The sequence below is a fragment of the Pinus tabuliformis genome, chromosome 8 (assembly GCF_031772625.1).
Source record: "Pinus tabuliformis cultivar Carrire ecotype Pingquan chromosome 8, CPIR1, whole genome shotgun sequence".
Lineage (NCBI taxonomy): Eukaryota > Viridiplantae > Streptophyta > Pinopsida > Pinales > Pinaceae > Pinus > Pinus tabuliformis.
This window is the reverse complement of record NC_142294.1, coordinates 86,860,972-86,879,675: the sequence shown is the minus strand read 5'-3', so window position 1 is coordinate 86,879,675 and position 18,704 is coordinate 86,860,972. Positions and strand designations below refer to the sequence as shown.

At 38.0% G+C, this 18,704-nt stretch overlaps 1 protein-coding gene across 1 annotated transcript; it reads right to left on the bottom strand.

Annotated features, from left to right (window-relative positions):
• Nucleotides 1-7,359: 7,359 nt before the first annotated feature.
• Nucleotides 7,360-18,337, bottom strand: LOC149234265 (isopentenyl-diphosphate Delta-isomerase II, chloroplastic-like). The gene is made up of 3 exons (XM_089368202.1): nt 18,141-18,337; nt 17,644-18,015; nt 7,360-7,480 (listed from the first exon to the last, which is right to left on the bottom strand). The coding sequence occupies exons 1-3, from the start codon at nt 18,335-18,337 to the stop codon at nt 7,360-7,362; spliced, it is 690 nt and encodes a 229-aa protein (XP_089224328.1).
• Nucleotides 18,338-18,704: the final 367 nt, after the last annotated feature.

The window sequence follows — 18,704 nt, the reverse complement described above, 5'->3', positions numbered from 1 at the left end:
CAAGTGCCGTTCCTTTGGAAAAGGAACAAAAAAAATCAAAAACTGTCGTTCCTTTGGAAAAGGAACAGCAAAATGAAAGTGAAAAAAGGAACAGCTGACCCAAAAGGTGTTGTTCCTTTGGAAAAGGAACAACAAAATAAAAATGCCGTCTCTTTGGAAAAGGAACAGTAGAAACAACCAAAGTGCACACAAATGTTTTCCGTTCAGAAAAGGAACAGCAAAAACGACAGTGTTGTTCCTCTTGAAAAAGGAACAGTGGAAAAATACAAGTGCAGGAAGAAAAGAACAACAAAATGATGAAAGGGCTGTAAAGTGAAAATACAAAAAAAAAATGTACAGAGAGTAATTTACACTAAGAAAGAAAAGGAATTATGTATAGAATGTAAAGACAATTGAATCACTTAATGAATCACAGGTGAGGAAGATTTCTCTTCCTCCTCCAAAATTTGCATGTCGGAGTCTTCACGTAGTTGCTGGTAGAAGGACTCCCGAGTAAGTGGTTTGCGGTAAAGTCGAACTCGGTGGCCATTCGTCTTGAAAGTATGTCCAGATCCATCAATGGTGATTAGAGTAAGGGTACCATTATCATGTACCTTCTGGATTTCATATGGCCCCAGCCAACGAGTCTGAAGCTTCCCCGGAAAATCCTGAAACCTAGAATCATATAAGAGCGTCCAATCTCCTTCGCAAAAGACTTTATTTTTAATGAGAGTGTCATGCCATTTAGCTCACTCTTGTTGGATTAATGCAGTGCTTTGAAGCGCAGAGAGCCTAATTTTATACAGCTCATTAATATACTGTAATCTATTAATCTGTGTCTCATTTAGATCTAAGCCGACTTCTTGTGTTGTTCGCAGTGTTTGGATTTCAAATTCTATGGGAAAAATAGGTTGCTTTCCAAACACCAATTGGTAGGGTGAATAGTCGGTAGTGCTTCTCCATGTTGTTCTATAAGCCCACAAGGCTTCAGGTAGTCTTGCAGCCCAATCGCGTCTATGTGACGCAATGGTTTTTGTTAAGATTGCTTCTATTATCTTATTGCTGCTTTCCACTTGACCATTTGCCTGTGGGTGGTATGGAGTAGTATTTTTGTGCTAGATATGATAGTTTTCGAGTGTTGCAACAATCTTATTACCAGCAAACTGTGGTCCACCGTCTGTAATTATATCTCTTGGAATCCCATATCGCACGAATATATGGAATAAGAACTGTATGACAGAATCCTCTGTAGCCCTCGGCAATGCCTCTGCTTCAACCCATTTGGTGACATATTCTGTTGCTACCAAAATATATGTTTTCTGATTCGAGGATGGGTTAATTGGTCCAACGAAATCGAGGGCCCATCGCTCGAATGGTTCAATAACTAGTTGTGGATTCAGGGGCATTTCGTCGAACTGACCAGGGCGTCCTACTCTTTGGCAACTGTCACAAGCTTGAACAAACTTCTTTGCATCTTTGAAGATCGTGGGCCAATAATACATTGTTTGTAGCACCTTATGTCCAGTTCTGCGATCGGCGAAATCTCCACCACATGGTCCATCATGACAGGCTCTCAAAATGTCAAAAATTTCATCCTCACAGACGCATCTCGTGATGTGCATATCTGCCCCTGTGTGGAACAGGTAGCCCCCAATCCAAGAAAATCGAGCACTTCGCTAAACAATCTGCTTTCGTTCATTGGGGGTTAGATGTTTCGGTAATTTACCTACTGCTAAGTAATTTGCAACATCAGCATACCAGGGTGTTTTAACAGTGACAGCAAACAAATGCTCATCTGGAAATTGGTCTTCAACTGCTGCTGCATCCACTGGTTTTGGCATTCGCAAGAGAAAGTCAGCTATAGGATTTTCGTTTCCAGGTATATCCTTGATTGTAATATCAAATTCCTACAATAAAATCAGCCATCTAGTTATTCTACCATTTGTGATTGGTTTATTTGCTAAATATTTTATGGCAGAGTGATCTGTATACAAGATAACAAGATATCCAGTAATGTAATGCCTGAACTTATTGACAGCATGTATTACAGCTAGAAATTCCTTTTCAGTAACAATATAATTCAATTCAGTAGGAGATAAATTTTTGCTAATATAATAAATTGCATATGGTTTTTTATCTTCTTCTTGCCCAAGGACTGCTCCAATAGCTGTATCTAAGGCATCTGATGAAATTTGAAATGGCAGGTCCCAATTTGGTCCTTGAAGGACTGGGGCTGTGGACACAAGCTTCTTCAGATCCTAAAAAGCATGGTCACATTTTTCTGTCCAAAGAAAGTCAACATTACCTGTCAATGCATATAGAGGTGCAACAATATGCAAGAAATGTTCTATAAACCTTCTATAATAACCAGAAAATCCAAGAAAATTGCATACCTCTGTTTGAGTGGTAGGAGTGGGAATTAGAAAAATTATTTGAATTTTGGCTGGGTCTACCTATATGCCAGCTGCTGAGATATAATGGCCTAGAATAAGTCCTTCAGTCATCATCATATAGCATTTTTCATGGCTTAAACAAAGTCTCGTGGCAATGCAGCGCTGTAGGACTTTTTCCAGTGTGTCTAGTGCTGGGTCAAAATCGTCTCCATATGGTGTAAATTCATCCATGTATACTTCGAGCCCCTCATTTATTAAGTCTGAAAAGATGCTGAGGATAGCCCTTTGGAATGTGGCAGGAGCATTGCATAAGCTAAAAGGTAGAACTCTATAGGCAAACGTTCCCCAAGGACAAGTAAAAGTAGTTTTGTCTTGGTCTTCAGGGGTAATCTGGATCTGATTGTATCCACTGAAGCCATCTAAGAAAGAAAAGAATTTCTTTCCTACCAAAGTGTTTAATACTTGGTTAATGAATGGAAGGGGAAAGTGGTCTTTTTGTGTTGCTTTATCTAGCTCTCTATAATCCACACAAATCCTCCACTTTCCATTCTTCTTTGGTACCACAACAAGTGGAGAGACCCATTTACTATTGGAGATATGGTAAATAAATTTGACATCTAAAAGTTTTTTAAGTTCAGCTTTTACAACATCTTTTAGATGAGGATTAAGTCTCCTTTGTGGTTGGCGAACAGGTCTCGCATCCTTTTCTATATAAATGTGGTGTGTACATAATTGGGGATCAATTCCTTTCATATCAGGGTAGTCCCATGCAAATGCTTCTTTATATTTCCTCAATAGTTGGATGAGATTCTTTTCTTGTTCAAAAGTCAGGTTGGCATTAATGTTTAAAGTCTTTCCTGGCTCAATCTCTACAATTTTGCTATTTGAGACAGAGGTAGTAGGTATTGTTTGATCATGTGTATCTTTAAGAGGATCTTCTTCTAGCTCATTATCAAATGCTGCTTCTATCATGTGACATTATATGTGGGATCTGGGTTCAGCTTGGCTAATAAAATTATTAATGGCATCATCTTCTATTTGGTCTTTGAAATCCAGGGCCTCTTCTATGGTTAATGGAGATCTAATGTTTTTAGTAAGGTATGATACAGGATGCTTGTTAGTTTTTATTATTGTGACACTTGGCTGGGCTGGAGGATATAAAGCTAGGTTCTTAATATTTTCCCCTCTAATTATGGTCATATTGCCTTGTCGGCAACCAATATAAGCATCGGTAGTTGCAAGCCAAGGTCTGCCTAAAATCAATGGATGTCCATCAAGTCAGTTTTTGGGGTTTATTATCAGAAAATTGGCCAGATACTCCCAGGAGTCAACAGATACCATGACATCATGTAGTGTGCCTTCTGGCCTAACCACAAATCGGTCAGCCAGTTCTAGTAACGTAGAGGTCGGTTCTACTGATGTAATGCCTAGTTTTTGGCAAGTGGTGGTTGTTAAGATATTAATTGCATCTCCTAGATCAACTAAGGCATTTGAGAAGGTTTGACCATAGATTTTTACAGTTACTATTGGATTTCTTGGGTCTTCGTATTTAACAGGTGTTTCTTTTCTTGATAATAAGTCGAATAAAGTGCCAGCTACTCGGACTTTTGGGTTATTTGTTATTTTCCTCCTTGGTTTCTTTATACATAGCTCTTTGATAGTCTTTGCATATATCAAAATGTCTTGAATGGCTTGGAGGAGTGGGATTTTTATGTACAGGTTTTTTAATTCTCCCAGAATGTCAAAATCAGGATATTGTATAGTTCGAGGTATAATTAATCGTTCTGGGAATGGGGGAGAGGATGTGGTTGCTTGATTATGAAATTGTTGTCTGGTCATGTCCTCTTCATGTGGTGGTTGTTCTATAGGTAACTGATTTTCAACTTGATTTGTTTTATCTCCCTCTGTTTCGATGATACGCCCAGATCTTAATTGAAGGTCATTACACTCCCTTAGATCGGTTCCTATTTCTGGTGTTTCAATTATTTGAATAGATTGGACTGGTCTGTTATTCGGATCAGGGTTGGGTTGGGCTGGGAATTGCGGTCTTAAGTTAGGCTGGGGGTTTTGTTGTAAGGCTGGCAGTGTCGGTTGAGGGAGCGGGATGGTTCCTACTGGCTTATTCATCGGTCTTTGCTAGTTTTTCTACCAGGCTTGACTCTGTGAAGTAGGAGGGGTCCATTGTGTTGGATAAGCATTATTTTGCCAATATGGTGGGGCATAGGGAAAATCTGACCAATTGGGTTGACTTGCTTGACTCGGCCATGGAGATGATGAAGGAAATGGTTGTTGTGGCCAATTCGAGAAGGGAGGTTGATTTTTCCGCATTGTATTATATTGTTGAGTATGATATTGTGGAGGCTAAAAAGAAGAAGCTGGGTCTGAAAACATACCTGATTGTTGCAGCTGCCATTGGAGGCACTGATTGAATAGATACACCGATTCTGGCTCTTCTTCTGCTTCCTTGTATACTTCTTTCAATCCGGGAAGTGAGGGACAGCTTTCCGTGGAGTGGTCTTCTGTACAAATGGCGCAAACTTGGACTGCATCTAATGGACACTCCTTATGGTTGTGTTTCTTCCTGCATCTGGGATAGAAGATTGCCAAATTCTGTTCTGCCTCTACTTGCTTTTGTTTGGCCTACATAACATCAAGTTGTGTTGTCAGTGTCCCCAATATATCAGTTTTAAAATTTTCTAATAAATTTCCAATTTCTGCACGAGTTACTCCTTCTGTTGAAATTCTATTATCTCTTACAAACCGATCATGTTCCGCTGGTTTTAGTCTTGTGCTGCCTCTCGAGCTCCTGATACATAGATTAATAATGTCAGCAAAATTTTCCTAATAAATGTCTCCTTTTCCCATAATATTCAATGTTTCAATCCATTGTTCCTTCATTCCCCTAATTAATGTTGTTTTAATACATTATCAGGTAAGGGTAATGATGCATAAGGAGATCTTTGAAGATTATACTGGAAACGTTCAACATATTCCTCTAATGTTTCATTTGGTCTAGCTACCATCTGAAATATTTCATCTTTTAACTCTCTAGACCTGCAATAGTCCTGATATTTTTTTAGAAAATACTCTTTCATTTGATCCCAGTTATTTATAACACCACCACCTAATCCCATAAACCATCTTAAAGCAACCCCTTTTAATGTAGAGGGAAATAATTTTAGTTTCTCGGGATCAGTGGTATAGTCATATCCCCTACATAGCACATCGAATTCAAACAGGAATGCATTGGGATCTTCTGATGTAAGGTAATGAAATGTAGGGATATGCTGAAGAGGAATTGCTTTCATGGGTGCATTAGCTGCAGTATCCACAATGGGGTATTGTAGTGTAGAGGTTTGGGTGTTTGGCTGGTTTTGGTCCATTTGGTCAAATATATGCCAATAACCTTCTAGGATATCTAGGAGGATATTCCTAGGTTTTCGAGGGGGGATGGCTTTAATGAGAATGGCCTTGATAGAACTTCCTTTATCTGGGATAATGAGAGTGCCTAATGTTTGGGGGGCTTCAGATTCTTGAATTTCTTCAACTTCGTTATAAATGATTTTTGCAGTACTTCCCTTATCTGGGGTGCTTAATGGTTACATTACCCCAAGAGGAGATCTTGGTTCCTCACTTTCTCCTGTCTCTCCTCTTCCTTCACAGAGGTTGCTGAGATTCCCTTCTTGCAATGATTTTGGGCTAGAATTTTCAATCTCTTCAAAATCTTGCTCTTCGGTTTGACTATGCACCTCAGCAAAGGCTACAGATGATGATCCTGTGGCCTGAAGGGAACTAGTAGGCTATCTAGAAATAACTTTCCTAGGTCCTACTGAAGGCTGAGATTCTGCTTTCTTAAAGATTTCGTCTATAAAGGTTGATCGGCCAAGGGTCACCGACCCCTTAGCTTTATTAGGCTTGGGTAGAGTTTTAGGATTCTTTTCTGGCTTTTTCTGCTTAGTCATGCACACAAACCAACTGCTAGGTTCTACCCAAACAAAACAGCAACAAATCTACAGGAAAGTGGGCAGGGGAGCAGGGCTATTACATACTCCACACGCAGGTTCTTACCTTCCATTTTTAAAACCCAATTCTTTCCTAGCAGGCTCTTACACTACTCTAAAAAGAGACAAATGGCTACACTCTTCCCCGACAACGACGCCAAAATGTCGAGCCGTAAAAAGGGTCTTTTTCACCTCTAATTACCTCACATTAACTTGTCAATCCAGGAACGATTTGTTGTTTCAAAGAGTGTACTCAGTTTGAGGCTGTCATTTGTCAGAGTAATGCTAGTAGTATAGTGCTCAAAATACAAGAGTAAACGGATGCTTAAAACAATATCTACTTACAGCAAAGCAATTTTAAACCTAAATCATGCACTTAGAAAACTAAGCAATCTATCAGTCAAGGGTCCAATAATAGTAACTCATCCCTTTGTAAACTGATGTAAATAAAGGTAATCAAGGAACAGATTGTCAACCCGGGAACTCGACAAAAAATGTCAACGCCCACTACAGTTTCAGATTGTTCTGCACACCAAAGCAATGATATTGCAAATGACAGGAAATGGAACAGCAAATAGGAAATGGAACAGCAACTAGAAAATGTAACAGCAACTAATTCTTATAAATGACAACACCTTAGTCTACAGAAAAAAGTGCAGCAATCGTGCCCTACGGAAACTAGATGTTAATCTTTACTCTAAGAATAAATCGGATAGCACACAGAAATGGAACGGCAACTGATTAGTAATGAAATATAGAACAACACTTAGAGCCAAATGTAAATGCACAATAAACTAAGATAAATAACACACACGGCACACCTTAGTATTGAGGAAAACAGTAACCTGATTTCAGTAATACAAATATCAATCTTAGTTATAAAGAATAACGATTGTAATTCGTAATGGAACAACAATATCAGTTGAATCAGCAATCGCAATTAAATGTAAACCATAGATGAATACAGTAATACCAATTCATGAATATTACAACACGGGTACTCTGTAATTGAACAGCAATAGTATTCTGTAAAGACCAGCAATGTTATGATTAAAGATTAAAGGAACAGCAATGCGTTGCAGTGTCAGAATAAACAATACGACATTCCTGTTACAAAGAACAATATTACTCAGTCGAACACATATCGAATATGATAGAATCGTGATGTAAAATAACAAAACACATTAGATTACCGAACAAAGCTGATAATGAAAATCACGCACGAACTAAAGATAATGGTACAGAAGCAAGTGTTCCACCAGGGCCGGGCCCTTAGCCTCTAGGGACACACCGCTTGAAATTACTCCAGGATCAAAGATGGAACAACAACCAGATTTATATTAAATCATTAAAACAGAGTTATAGCAGATCACCTCTCAACGAGAGTCGATGATCAAAGTTTCAAATACAGAGCAAAGTTACATAAAAATTAACAGTAGATTGTCTCTCAGGCTAGCAGTGCTGCCCCTTTTTATAACAGCTAAATTGGAGATATCAAGGATGCAAAAATAGTTAAGGAAGCGATCCCTCAGGATCGAAGGAACCTGAGGGATTCCCCAAACTATTAATTCCCAGTTATCTGTTTGTTTTCTGGTGCCAAGTCGATATCTCCTTTTCCTTTCCTTGGTTGATATGTTTTAATTTAGATCACCTTGTTTGCATATGGTTCCCCGCCAAAGGGACAGCGGTTAACTTGGCCCTGTCTTTTTCTTTAGAATGAAAATCTTTCGTTTTTCCCCTTTCCTGCGTAAGAAATGACAATTATTAGTACTTTTGTGTTGCGTATAAATCCTATAGATTTTGTCATGATTTCCTATTATCTACTTAGTTCATAATGCAAAGAGGTCATGAGTTTTAATGAAAAGATGACAAAATAATCAATAAAAACATACCTTGTTCAGTACTCCATAGTTGTGAGGGCTGAAAATGAATGCAACAACACCGTGAGAGGGATGAGTGGCCATAGTCATGAGCATCTAGGTTGAGAATGATCACAACAACACTTTGGATTGGAGAGGGATGAGGAGCCATATTTTTGTCACGTGGAGGTTGGATAGTCGAGAGGTCATACTTCTCAGTGTTGAGGGCCATATAGGCCGTAGATCTAACTCATATCGCTAAGATCTAACCGAGAGACATACATATTTGATTATTAGGCACATGTATCACTGTGTAACAGTGAAGTTTGACCACAAATTTTCGAATACAAAGTTTGAATTTTCACTTGTGGTTGTGGAAATAATGGTGGAGTAAATGATCATTGGAGGTTGAACATCTTTTCAACTATTGCAGGGATCGTTTTTACAAAAAGTGTCTTCACACTTATTATAATAAGAAGAATTTCTTCCATTGGGTTATTATTTTTATCGCAACACATTGTTTCTTTGCTATTCAAGCCTAACATAGATCAATTTCTCAAAAGGAGCGAATTGATTCTATTGAAGAAAATTGGGGAGAAAGAAGGAACACTAAGTATTGAAATCCATTGATGCCAAGCAATAATGTCATCCCTTTACTTTTGGAAATTCTATAGGAATCAACATAGTAATACATTAGTTGATTCTCTAGGCTACAATACTTTTGTGGCTAAAAAATAGAAGAAACTTACAAATCAAAAGCAAGAGCAGAACAACAGGCCTTTCCCTCGGAAATTCCATGTTATCCTTTTGTAGTCAAAGGATATTCAGAAGGAAGATGTAAAAAGCAAGCATCTCTTTGAACTTAGATCCAAATTGCAGGATACAAAGTATGAATATTTCCTCCTACAGTTGGACACATTAGATATGGATTTTTTCTTGATAGATCAATCAGATTGAAAAAGGTCAAGCTGGGCCTTGATGCCATCCATGCTTTCTTTCATACAACCCAAGTTTTTGGAGCATTATTGTGAAATGGTTAGACTCATAGTTGCCTCTTGTCTCAACAAGATCATAGCTTTAACATCACCACTACCACCTTACAATAATGATATCATGAGGGAGATATTGGAGATGATAGTAGAAACCCTTCAAGAGTTGAACAACATCATGCTTCGTACCTTTCAAAAATGGCACAAAATCCTAGAACTCATGGAAGAGTTCATCTTTGACACATTCATGCTGAATCTGGAATGTGACGACTTGATATTTTAGTTTCTCTAAAAAATTTACACCAACATTACATCAGCTCATCCAGACCATGTCAAAACATGCATGTAAAATATTGTGTCCTTGTTCTTAGAATGAGATGCTGACACCTGTAAGATACTATGATCCAAATTGTTGACCATTTGGAGCAAGGAACCAATGGTATCACCAACTGCCTATGATCTAGCCACGAAATTGGTCAGGAAAAACATAAAAGTGCTCAGAAGGGTGTTTACCAAGAAGGAGTTGACAAGGACTGATGGAGGAAGCAAGAACAAAGGAAGTAAATCCCGCAGCAAGAATAAACTAAGAAGAGGACTATGTATAAATTTATTTTAGATCCAAACTACTTATGTAACTTTCTAAAATAAAAGACTTGAATCTACTCTAGTCATCGACGAAAATAATTAACTGATCGAGAAATAATGAATCATACAAGAGAAAGAATTCAATGAACACATTACATAATGATTTCTTGAGGAATGCCACAGCTAAAAACCCCTGTTGTTTGTATATTTCATTACTAAGAAAATATGAGAAGATTACAATGCTTTGCTCAAGCCCAAGCAACCTCTACACTATCTCTATCTCTCTCACCGCTTCCTAGATAATCCTAGGACAATACTTAACCAATTTTTTTACTAGGACTATGTATAAGTTTATTTTATATCCAAACTGCTTATGTAGCTTTCTAAAATAAAAGACTTGAATCTACTCTAGTCATCAACGGAAATAATTAACCGATCGAGAAATAATGAATCATACAAGAGAAATAATTCAATCAACACATTACACAATGATTTCCCGAGGAAAGCCACAGCTAAAAACCCCTGTTGTTTGTATATTTCATTACTCAGAAAATATGAGAAGATTACAATGCTTTGCTCAAGCCCGAGCAACCTCTACACTATCTCTATCTGTCTCACCGCTTCCTAGACAATCCTAGTACAATACTTAACCAATGTTTTACTTTCCGAAGTCCCTATTTCATTGGGAATTATCCCCCTATTAATTAAGGAAATTCCTCAATTGGAATTGCACAATCCTCATAGGCATTCCTATGACTGCATGCACCACTTGTACAATTTGGATGATTATACAACTGATAGTACACTTCCCTTGAACTCCAATGTCAACTAGGTAACTCTCAGATCTGACATGCATGAGTTATTTATGAGTGAATCATCAGTTAACTGGTTGAACACATGATGCAACGCCTCACTGTCTGACCTCCTCCTTGTTCCTTCATTAGTTGGAACTAGTATAACTGACTTTAACTCAGTTAAATTGAATTAATTAATTAGAACTCAAAATAAACTGAACTAGGGCTCCTATAAAGTGGGAGACAATATACATGACTCAAGTTAGACCCTCAACTTAAATTAATTGAGCCAAATAAGTCAAATTAACTTACTTAACTCGTACAAGTTTTCTTGTGATGTGGAATTACAATTTTTCTCCTAATTTAATTCAAGGGAAAATTAAATCATGATTTTCTTGTTTCATCTTCAACACTCCCTCTCAATAAGAAAGGGATTCACATCTACCCCGATCCAATACATTTGGAATGTATTTCATGTAACACTTCTCACTGTTTTTGTTGTTATTGCAACATCTGTAACTGAAAAGCATCCAAAAAAATAAATTGAATCAATTGTGTCTGCAACTGTCTACTAGGAAAATTGTGTTGTTTCTGACTCTTCTACTGAGCCTTCCTACTATGCTTTCAACACTGCCTGTAATCCTTACTATATGACTAAAAATGATCCTCCTACTACTGAATATTGTGGGCCCCTATAACAAGGGTAATGATCCATGAGACAAACACACCTCAATGGACCCAGCACAATTTATAAAACTCTTGGGCTAAGGCTTCATATTGCCCCAACTCACACCTGGATGTATGGATGGATGAGCTCCCTCTGCCCACTTAGTTCGAAATTCCCCCTAATGGAGGTATTTTCTTGTGGATGTTTCCACTCTGTCTCCTCTCTACTTCTCAAATTTTTGTTCATCCACAACTTGTTGAGGCTGCTTCTGAGGCTCCATTTTGAGAGGAAAATTATGCTCCCTCTCAACCACTAAGTCTCTAGCCTTTTCCTTGCCCCTCAAGACTTTTCATGCATCTTCAACCTCAAACGCATAGAGGTTCTTGACTCGCTTACTGATCTACTTCACCTATCCCCTGGCCCTGTGTCTAAGGAAAACCTTTCCTTTTCTAAATATCACAGTGTAGCCACAGTCTTCCAATACCGCAATAGAAACAAGATTCTTCTTCAAACCCAGAACATATATACCATCTTTGAGTCTAAGAGGGGAGCCAGAATCCCTCTGAAAATTAATTGTACAAATACCAGTCTCGTTATACCTCACGTCATCTCCAAACTCAATGTTTTGTTTGAGGTCTTTCTCCTCCAAGTCACTGAAGAGATCCCTATTCCCTGTAATATGGAACGTGGCATCGATGTCGAGATACCACATGCTTCCCATTACTATGCTTGCAATGCATGTAATGAGAGTAAAATCAAGCTTGAATTGTGAAGCTAGAGCTTCACCTTCTACTGCAACTGCAGGTCCATTCTTGCTTGCCTTTTTCTGTGGACATTTCGTGGCATAGTGCCTTAATTCATGATAGTGAAAGCACTTGATGTTGGACAAGTCTTTCTTCTTTCCATCCTCACCTTAGGACTTCTTTCCCTCGACTTTCTTTCCTTTTCTGACTAATGAAAAGTCCTCTTACACTTCTTTGGATGAGGTCCCATCTTGGTTGTCCTGTCTTATCTCTTCTTGCACCAAGTCAGACCATAACCACTCCCACTTTGGTAGACACTCCCTCCCATTTACCGAATCCTGGTAGCTGTGCCAGCTCTTGGGAAGGCCTATAAGTGCTAGGGTGACCAGATCATCTTCAAAAATTATAATACCAATGCTCCTGAGCTCATCTTGACATTGGGTGAACCTGCTCAAGTACTATGGTATTGTGTCACCCTTCTCCATCTTCATCTTTCAAAGTTTGTCCTTCAGGGCCAACTTCCTATGGTTATTGTTGTTCTAAAATAATTCTATCAAGTCTTGCCACATTGCATATGGTGTATCCTTCACGTGGAGGTTTGAGACAATATGATCTTGAACTCCTTCTAGTATTATCCTTCTCACCTTTGCAACACATTTCTTCCACTCTGCCAGATCTTGAGCATCTGTTGTCAGAGGCTTAGGAATATCATTTTCAATGAGTTCCTTTAGCCCGTGAGTCTTCCAACACTTCCTCCATCTTGTCCTTCCAAGAAATATAATTCGAACCACACTCAAGGGCATATTTGAGTCTCAATCTGTAGAACGATATCCTGTTGCCTCTGAAGAATGATCCTACAAATTCGATTTCACCTGCAAGGACAAACTCATATTCTTCTCTTCTAGTGTGAATTCTACTCTGATACCATGTAGAATTTCCCTTTAGATTCAAATTGTTTATGTAATTTTCTAAAACAATAGACTTGAATCTACTCTACTCATAAGCGGAAACAATTAATCGATCAAGAAATCACGAAGGATACAAGAGAAAGAATTCAATCAACACATTACACAATGATTTCGTAGGTAAAGTCATATCTAAAAAACCCTGTTATTTGTATATTGCATTAGTGAGAAAATATGAGAAGATCATAATCCTTTTCTCAAGCTCGAGCAACCTCTGCACTATCTCTATATATATCACCACTTCCTATACAAGCCTAGGCCAATAGTTAACCAATTTTCTGCTTTCCCAAGTCCCTATTTCCTTGTGTTGTTTCCTTGGGAATTATCCCCCTATTAATTAGGGAAATTCCTCAATTTGAATTGCATGATCCTCATAGGCTTTCCTCTGACTACATGCACCACTTGTACGATTTGGATGATTGTACAACTGATAGTACACTGCCCTTGAACTCCAATGTCAAGTAGGTAACTCTCAGACTGACATGCATGATTTATTTATCAGTTAATCATCAGTTAACTAGTTGAACACATGAAGCAACACCCCAATGTCTGACCTCCTACTAGTTCCTCCATCAGTTGGAACTAGTTTAACTGAATTTAACTCAGTTAAATTGAATTAATTTATTACAACTCAAAATAAACTCAAACAGGGCTCCTATAAAGTATGAGGCACTCTACATGACTCAAGTTAGACCCTCAACTCGAATTAACTAAGCCAACTAAGTCAAATTAACTTATTTAACTCGTACAAGTTGTCTTGTGATGGGGAATTACAATTTTTCTCCTAATTTAATTCAAGGAAAATTAAATTAGGATTTTCTTGTTGCATTTTGAATAGACTATACTTTATCTACAATATACCATGGGCACTTAACCATTCATGATGAGGTGATAGGAAGGAGGCAAGAAGGACATAACAAGAGGAGATTCCTTCAGATCATGGGGGGTCTTCTATAGTTGGATCCATTGAGTTTCATGAGAGCAACCATGAAGAGTTCGAGCATTTAAGTAAATATGAGCAACAATGTGATGTTATTAAGGGAGACTTACAGGATGAAAATTATTTATAAGTGCATGGTGAGGTCGACTCCTATACAACGAAGTCCATAGATTTATAGAGGGACATCCACGAAGAATATGAATAATCAAGTGTATATAACATTGCACCAATGCATCCATGTTAAAAAACTGGAGAATATGAAGAATGGATTGTCTCCACAAGTGGAAAATTCCAAGGGGAAGACATCCAAGAAGACCTAAGTGAGGAACCAGTAGTGGTGAATCGACATGATGCACATAAGGGGGAGCATAACAAGCATAATGTGCAGGATGAGATATTTCTAGAGATCTGATCAAAGCTTCAACTTGGAGCTGGGATAGTTGAGCATTTGGTAAATATAGATACAAAGACATTCAGAAGGGCACCAGAATTACGAGTAGAGAATTTTCTGGGAAAATTCACGCATATCAAGATAGATCTCATGATGTTGAAGCAGAGAGTCTGGAAAGCTCGAGACACTATCTCACAGGAGAACAAAAAAATTGAGGAGCTCATAGAAGTATGTGTTGAATCAATGTCCAAGCTCTCTAGTGTTGAGGAATGACTCAAGTCCCTCACAAGGTAACAAGAGGAGTACAATTGGGAGTTCTACAGTAGCCCTCTACATGAGTACATATATAAGGCTTGCAGCACTACCAATCTTCCTTTATACATTTGGGGGAGTAGGGTAGTGTTCTAATGGATCATGTTCGATGACCAAGTGGAGTAATATGAGTTGAGCATAAGGAAACATCAACATCAACATAGTAGATGTATTCAATGTGCATTCATTCATGCATTAGATCCTTTCAATGGGATGGATTAGCAAGTAATTATCAGTTGGAACTCTATTGATGGGATGATTCCTAGGAGGATATCCTTAGCTAAGGGCATATTGCAGCTTGGGCCCTTAAGCACGAGCAGTGATGGAGGGCTGGCATGGTATCATAACCCACACGTCCCAAGACTTAGGTGGCATTGCGATCCAAGTGAAGATATTAAGGGCAAGATTGACCGGAGAATTTTTTGGGATCCAAGTAACGAAGGATCCATTTAGGATCATTTAGCATGGAGGCATGGAATAACACACTGGTTTGTATGGGATCCATATATCAATATAGAAATGATTTTTTTGTGGATAGAAGTGGATTTCTTGAGGGCAAGAAATATTTTGGTGGGAGGATTTGTAATATTCCCTTTTCTTGATATGGTCAAAATGGACAGAATATACCCATGGGATCTTCCCACAGTGTTTTCTTTCATTTTTTGAGGAAAAATAATAAAATAATGTTTCTAGAGAGTCCAAGATTATTAAAGAGGATAGGATCTAGGAATTTAGATCATCCTGAGTTTATCTATCTCATTGTGTTTTTCTTGAGAACTTAGTGTGGTCAATTCCAGTTTGATCCTAGGGATGAAAACCCTGTGGGTGTGATTTGTCTAGTGGATCCATCCAGGGTTCACGATTGTGCTTCAGTGTGTTATTTTTTTCTTATGCATTAAGAAGTCATGCATTCCAAGGTAGGGGCTCCATTATTTTCTTGTATTTGGCATGTATTGTTTTTCTAAGTATTAATTGAAATAAAGACTGCATTTTTCATATCCCCTTGTGTTCAATGTTTTTTATTGAAATCATTTTTAATTTGAACACCTAAATGTACCAAAGCTACTGATAATTTTGTTGTTTGGGATCTGTTGTTGTTCTATCCCTATTATCTCATCTTCTCCCAATGGAATCATATGTTCATCGCGTTCATCCTTCCATACCTCGACACCTATTCTTAGTTATCCGCATTGCATGTTGTGCCTCTTTATTCCCCTCCTACTTAAGCTTGGACTTGCAATACCAGTATTGCAACAATACTAGGAGATATGGGGTTACAGATATATCATATCCTTTAGGTGTATGGAATCGTGGATGCGGTGACCCTCACTTTATGATAAAATTTGTGCAGAACTTATCTTCAGTAATCACAATTCACGGCCACAATTACACAATAATGGAGAGCCAGTAATCATAATTCACGACCACAATTACACAATAATGGAGAGCCAGTAATCACAATTCACGGCCACAATTACACAATAATGGAGAGCCAATTTAAATTCTGGTTAATTGTCAAGGGTGAGAAGTGAAAATTCTTAGATGATCCCACTGACATGCATATACTCCATCCAAGATGTACAGACACCGCCGTGATATTCGATACAGAGAGAAGGACCCTAAATGTCTACAAATGTCAACTCGACCACTCAGTAATGGTTAGCGAAAAATGTAATTCTAGTGTCTCTTATTATTTGTACGATAATGGGAATTGGATTCCGAGATGTCCTACGACCCAAGTAACGATTAATGTGGGATCAATGCGACAGATATAAAATGATCCAAAGAGATATGAAAGTTATAAATCATGTGAAGCAAGTCAGGGGAGGTGTGGTTACTGTTACAACACTTCGGATTCAACTACATCGTTCGTATGTTATTGCAAGGATGGACCCCATGCCGAAAAATGCCAAGATCAAGATATGCTTTATTTTTAAAATTTGCGCAAAACTACAGGGAACTGCTACTTCAGTTAGTATGTTATGTATTTATTCATAGGCACCCAAGAAATAGGATTGTTATAGGTACAAGTATATGACCCATATTATAAACAAGAAAATATTGTTTTATTTATATGTGAATCCTTCTTGTTATTTACGATAGTTGTGTTATGTCGGCACTACAGGTCACCAAACAACCATTATAATAGGTAAATTTATGATTTCTTCCTATTTTATTTCTCTGCTTTAACTCTAGCATGAATCAATTTCCATAAGTATGCGAGTCCTTCTTATAAATTACGACCATTGTGTTATGGTCGTGTTACAGGTCGTTGAACAACTATTATAATAGGTAAATTTATGATTTCTTCCTCTTCACTTTCTCTACTTTAGCCTTACCATGAATTGGTTTCCATATTCTATTTCTCGGTTTTAACCATGACGTGAATTTGTTTTGTATTCTTTTCAGGCTCTGACAAAGATCACTTTGATATGAAGCTCTTCATTCCATTCCAGGTTGCTCCCATGGAGGAGTTGCAGCTGCTAGCGATACTATTCTTAACTTTCCATATGAAGAATAGAGAACCTCCTCCTAGAGGGGCTCTTCCTATCAGAGAAAATAGAACTGAATACAAAACACACTTGAACATTTGATTTCCAAATAGGGGTATTTATACACTGTGAAGAATCTTCTCGAGTTGGTGATAGTGGCTTCTTCGGGAAGCTACCTGAACACTCAAAACTTCCTATTCTCCAGAAGAAACTAGACTCAATGCATTTAATGTAGGTGGTTGGAATTAATGTTTTCCAACACCCCACCTTAATTCCAACCATAAAATAAACACAAAAAATATACTACAGCACAATACATATGACAAACATATTCTTAATTGACATGCCTTTGGTCTAAGTCTCATCTAGGCTTACAACATAATCTGGATTTTCTACAACACACGACTTGATAACACATCTTTCATTTTTCCTTCTTGCTAAAGGGTCCATGCTTGTTCATTTGCTGATGTAGTTTCATCTTCACCTTTCTTTCTTTCCTTATGAGCTCCTTCAACTGCTCTTTTCTTACATACTTAACAACCTCTTCTAGATTGGGATGCAAGGCAACATCCCAAATAATGAAAACAAGGTAATCTAATTCATGCTCTCCCCACTTTCCATCACAAGGAGCCTTGTAAAGTATGCAACCAAGTTTCTCTTCATCCACCAAAATGCACTCATCTTCGAACATGTGCAGCCTCTGAACAACATCCATGGTCGTATCCTCCATTGTAGCAACCATCTTAGAAGTGGATCCAATCAAATTTCTAACAATTGGGTTCTGGGAGAAGCAATTTCTGCTCTCAGTGATTGCAGGAACATGTGGAATAGACTGCACCTCCTGATATTCATGGTCATCAATAAAACCATTCTTTTTATCAAATAATTCTTTTGACTCAAAAATACTACCCAAAAAAATATTACCCAGCCCAAAAATACTTCCAAACGGACTCTCTCGAAAAACAACATAAAAAATATCACCTTTCTTGCTTTCCTTATGAGCTCCTTCAACTACTCTTTTCTTATGTACTTAACAATCTCTTCTGGATTGGGATGCAAGGCAACATCCCAAACAATGAAAACAAGATAATTTGATTTATTCTCTCCCCACTTTCCATCACAAGGAGCCTTGTAAAGTATGCACCCTAGTTTCTCTTCATCCACCAAAATGCACTCATCTTCGAACATGTGTAGCCTCTGAACGACATCCATGGTCATATCCTCCATAGTAGCAACCATCTTAGAAGTGGATCCAATCAAATTTCTAACAACTAGGTCTGGGAGAAGCAAATTATTCTCTAGTGATTGCATGAACATGTGGAATAGACTGCACCTCTTGATATTCATGGTCATCAATAAAACCATTATGTTTATCAAATAATTCTTCTGACTCAAAAATAATACCCGAACAAATATTACCCGACCCAAAATAGATCACCTTTCTTGCTTTCCTTATGAGCTCTTTCAACTGCTCTTTGCTTACGTACTTAACAACCTCTTTTGGATTGGGATGCAAAGCAACATCCCAAACAATGAAAACAAGGTAATCTGATTTATGTTCTCCCCACTTTCCATCACAAGGAGCATTGTAAAG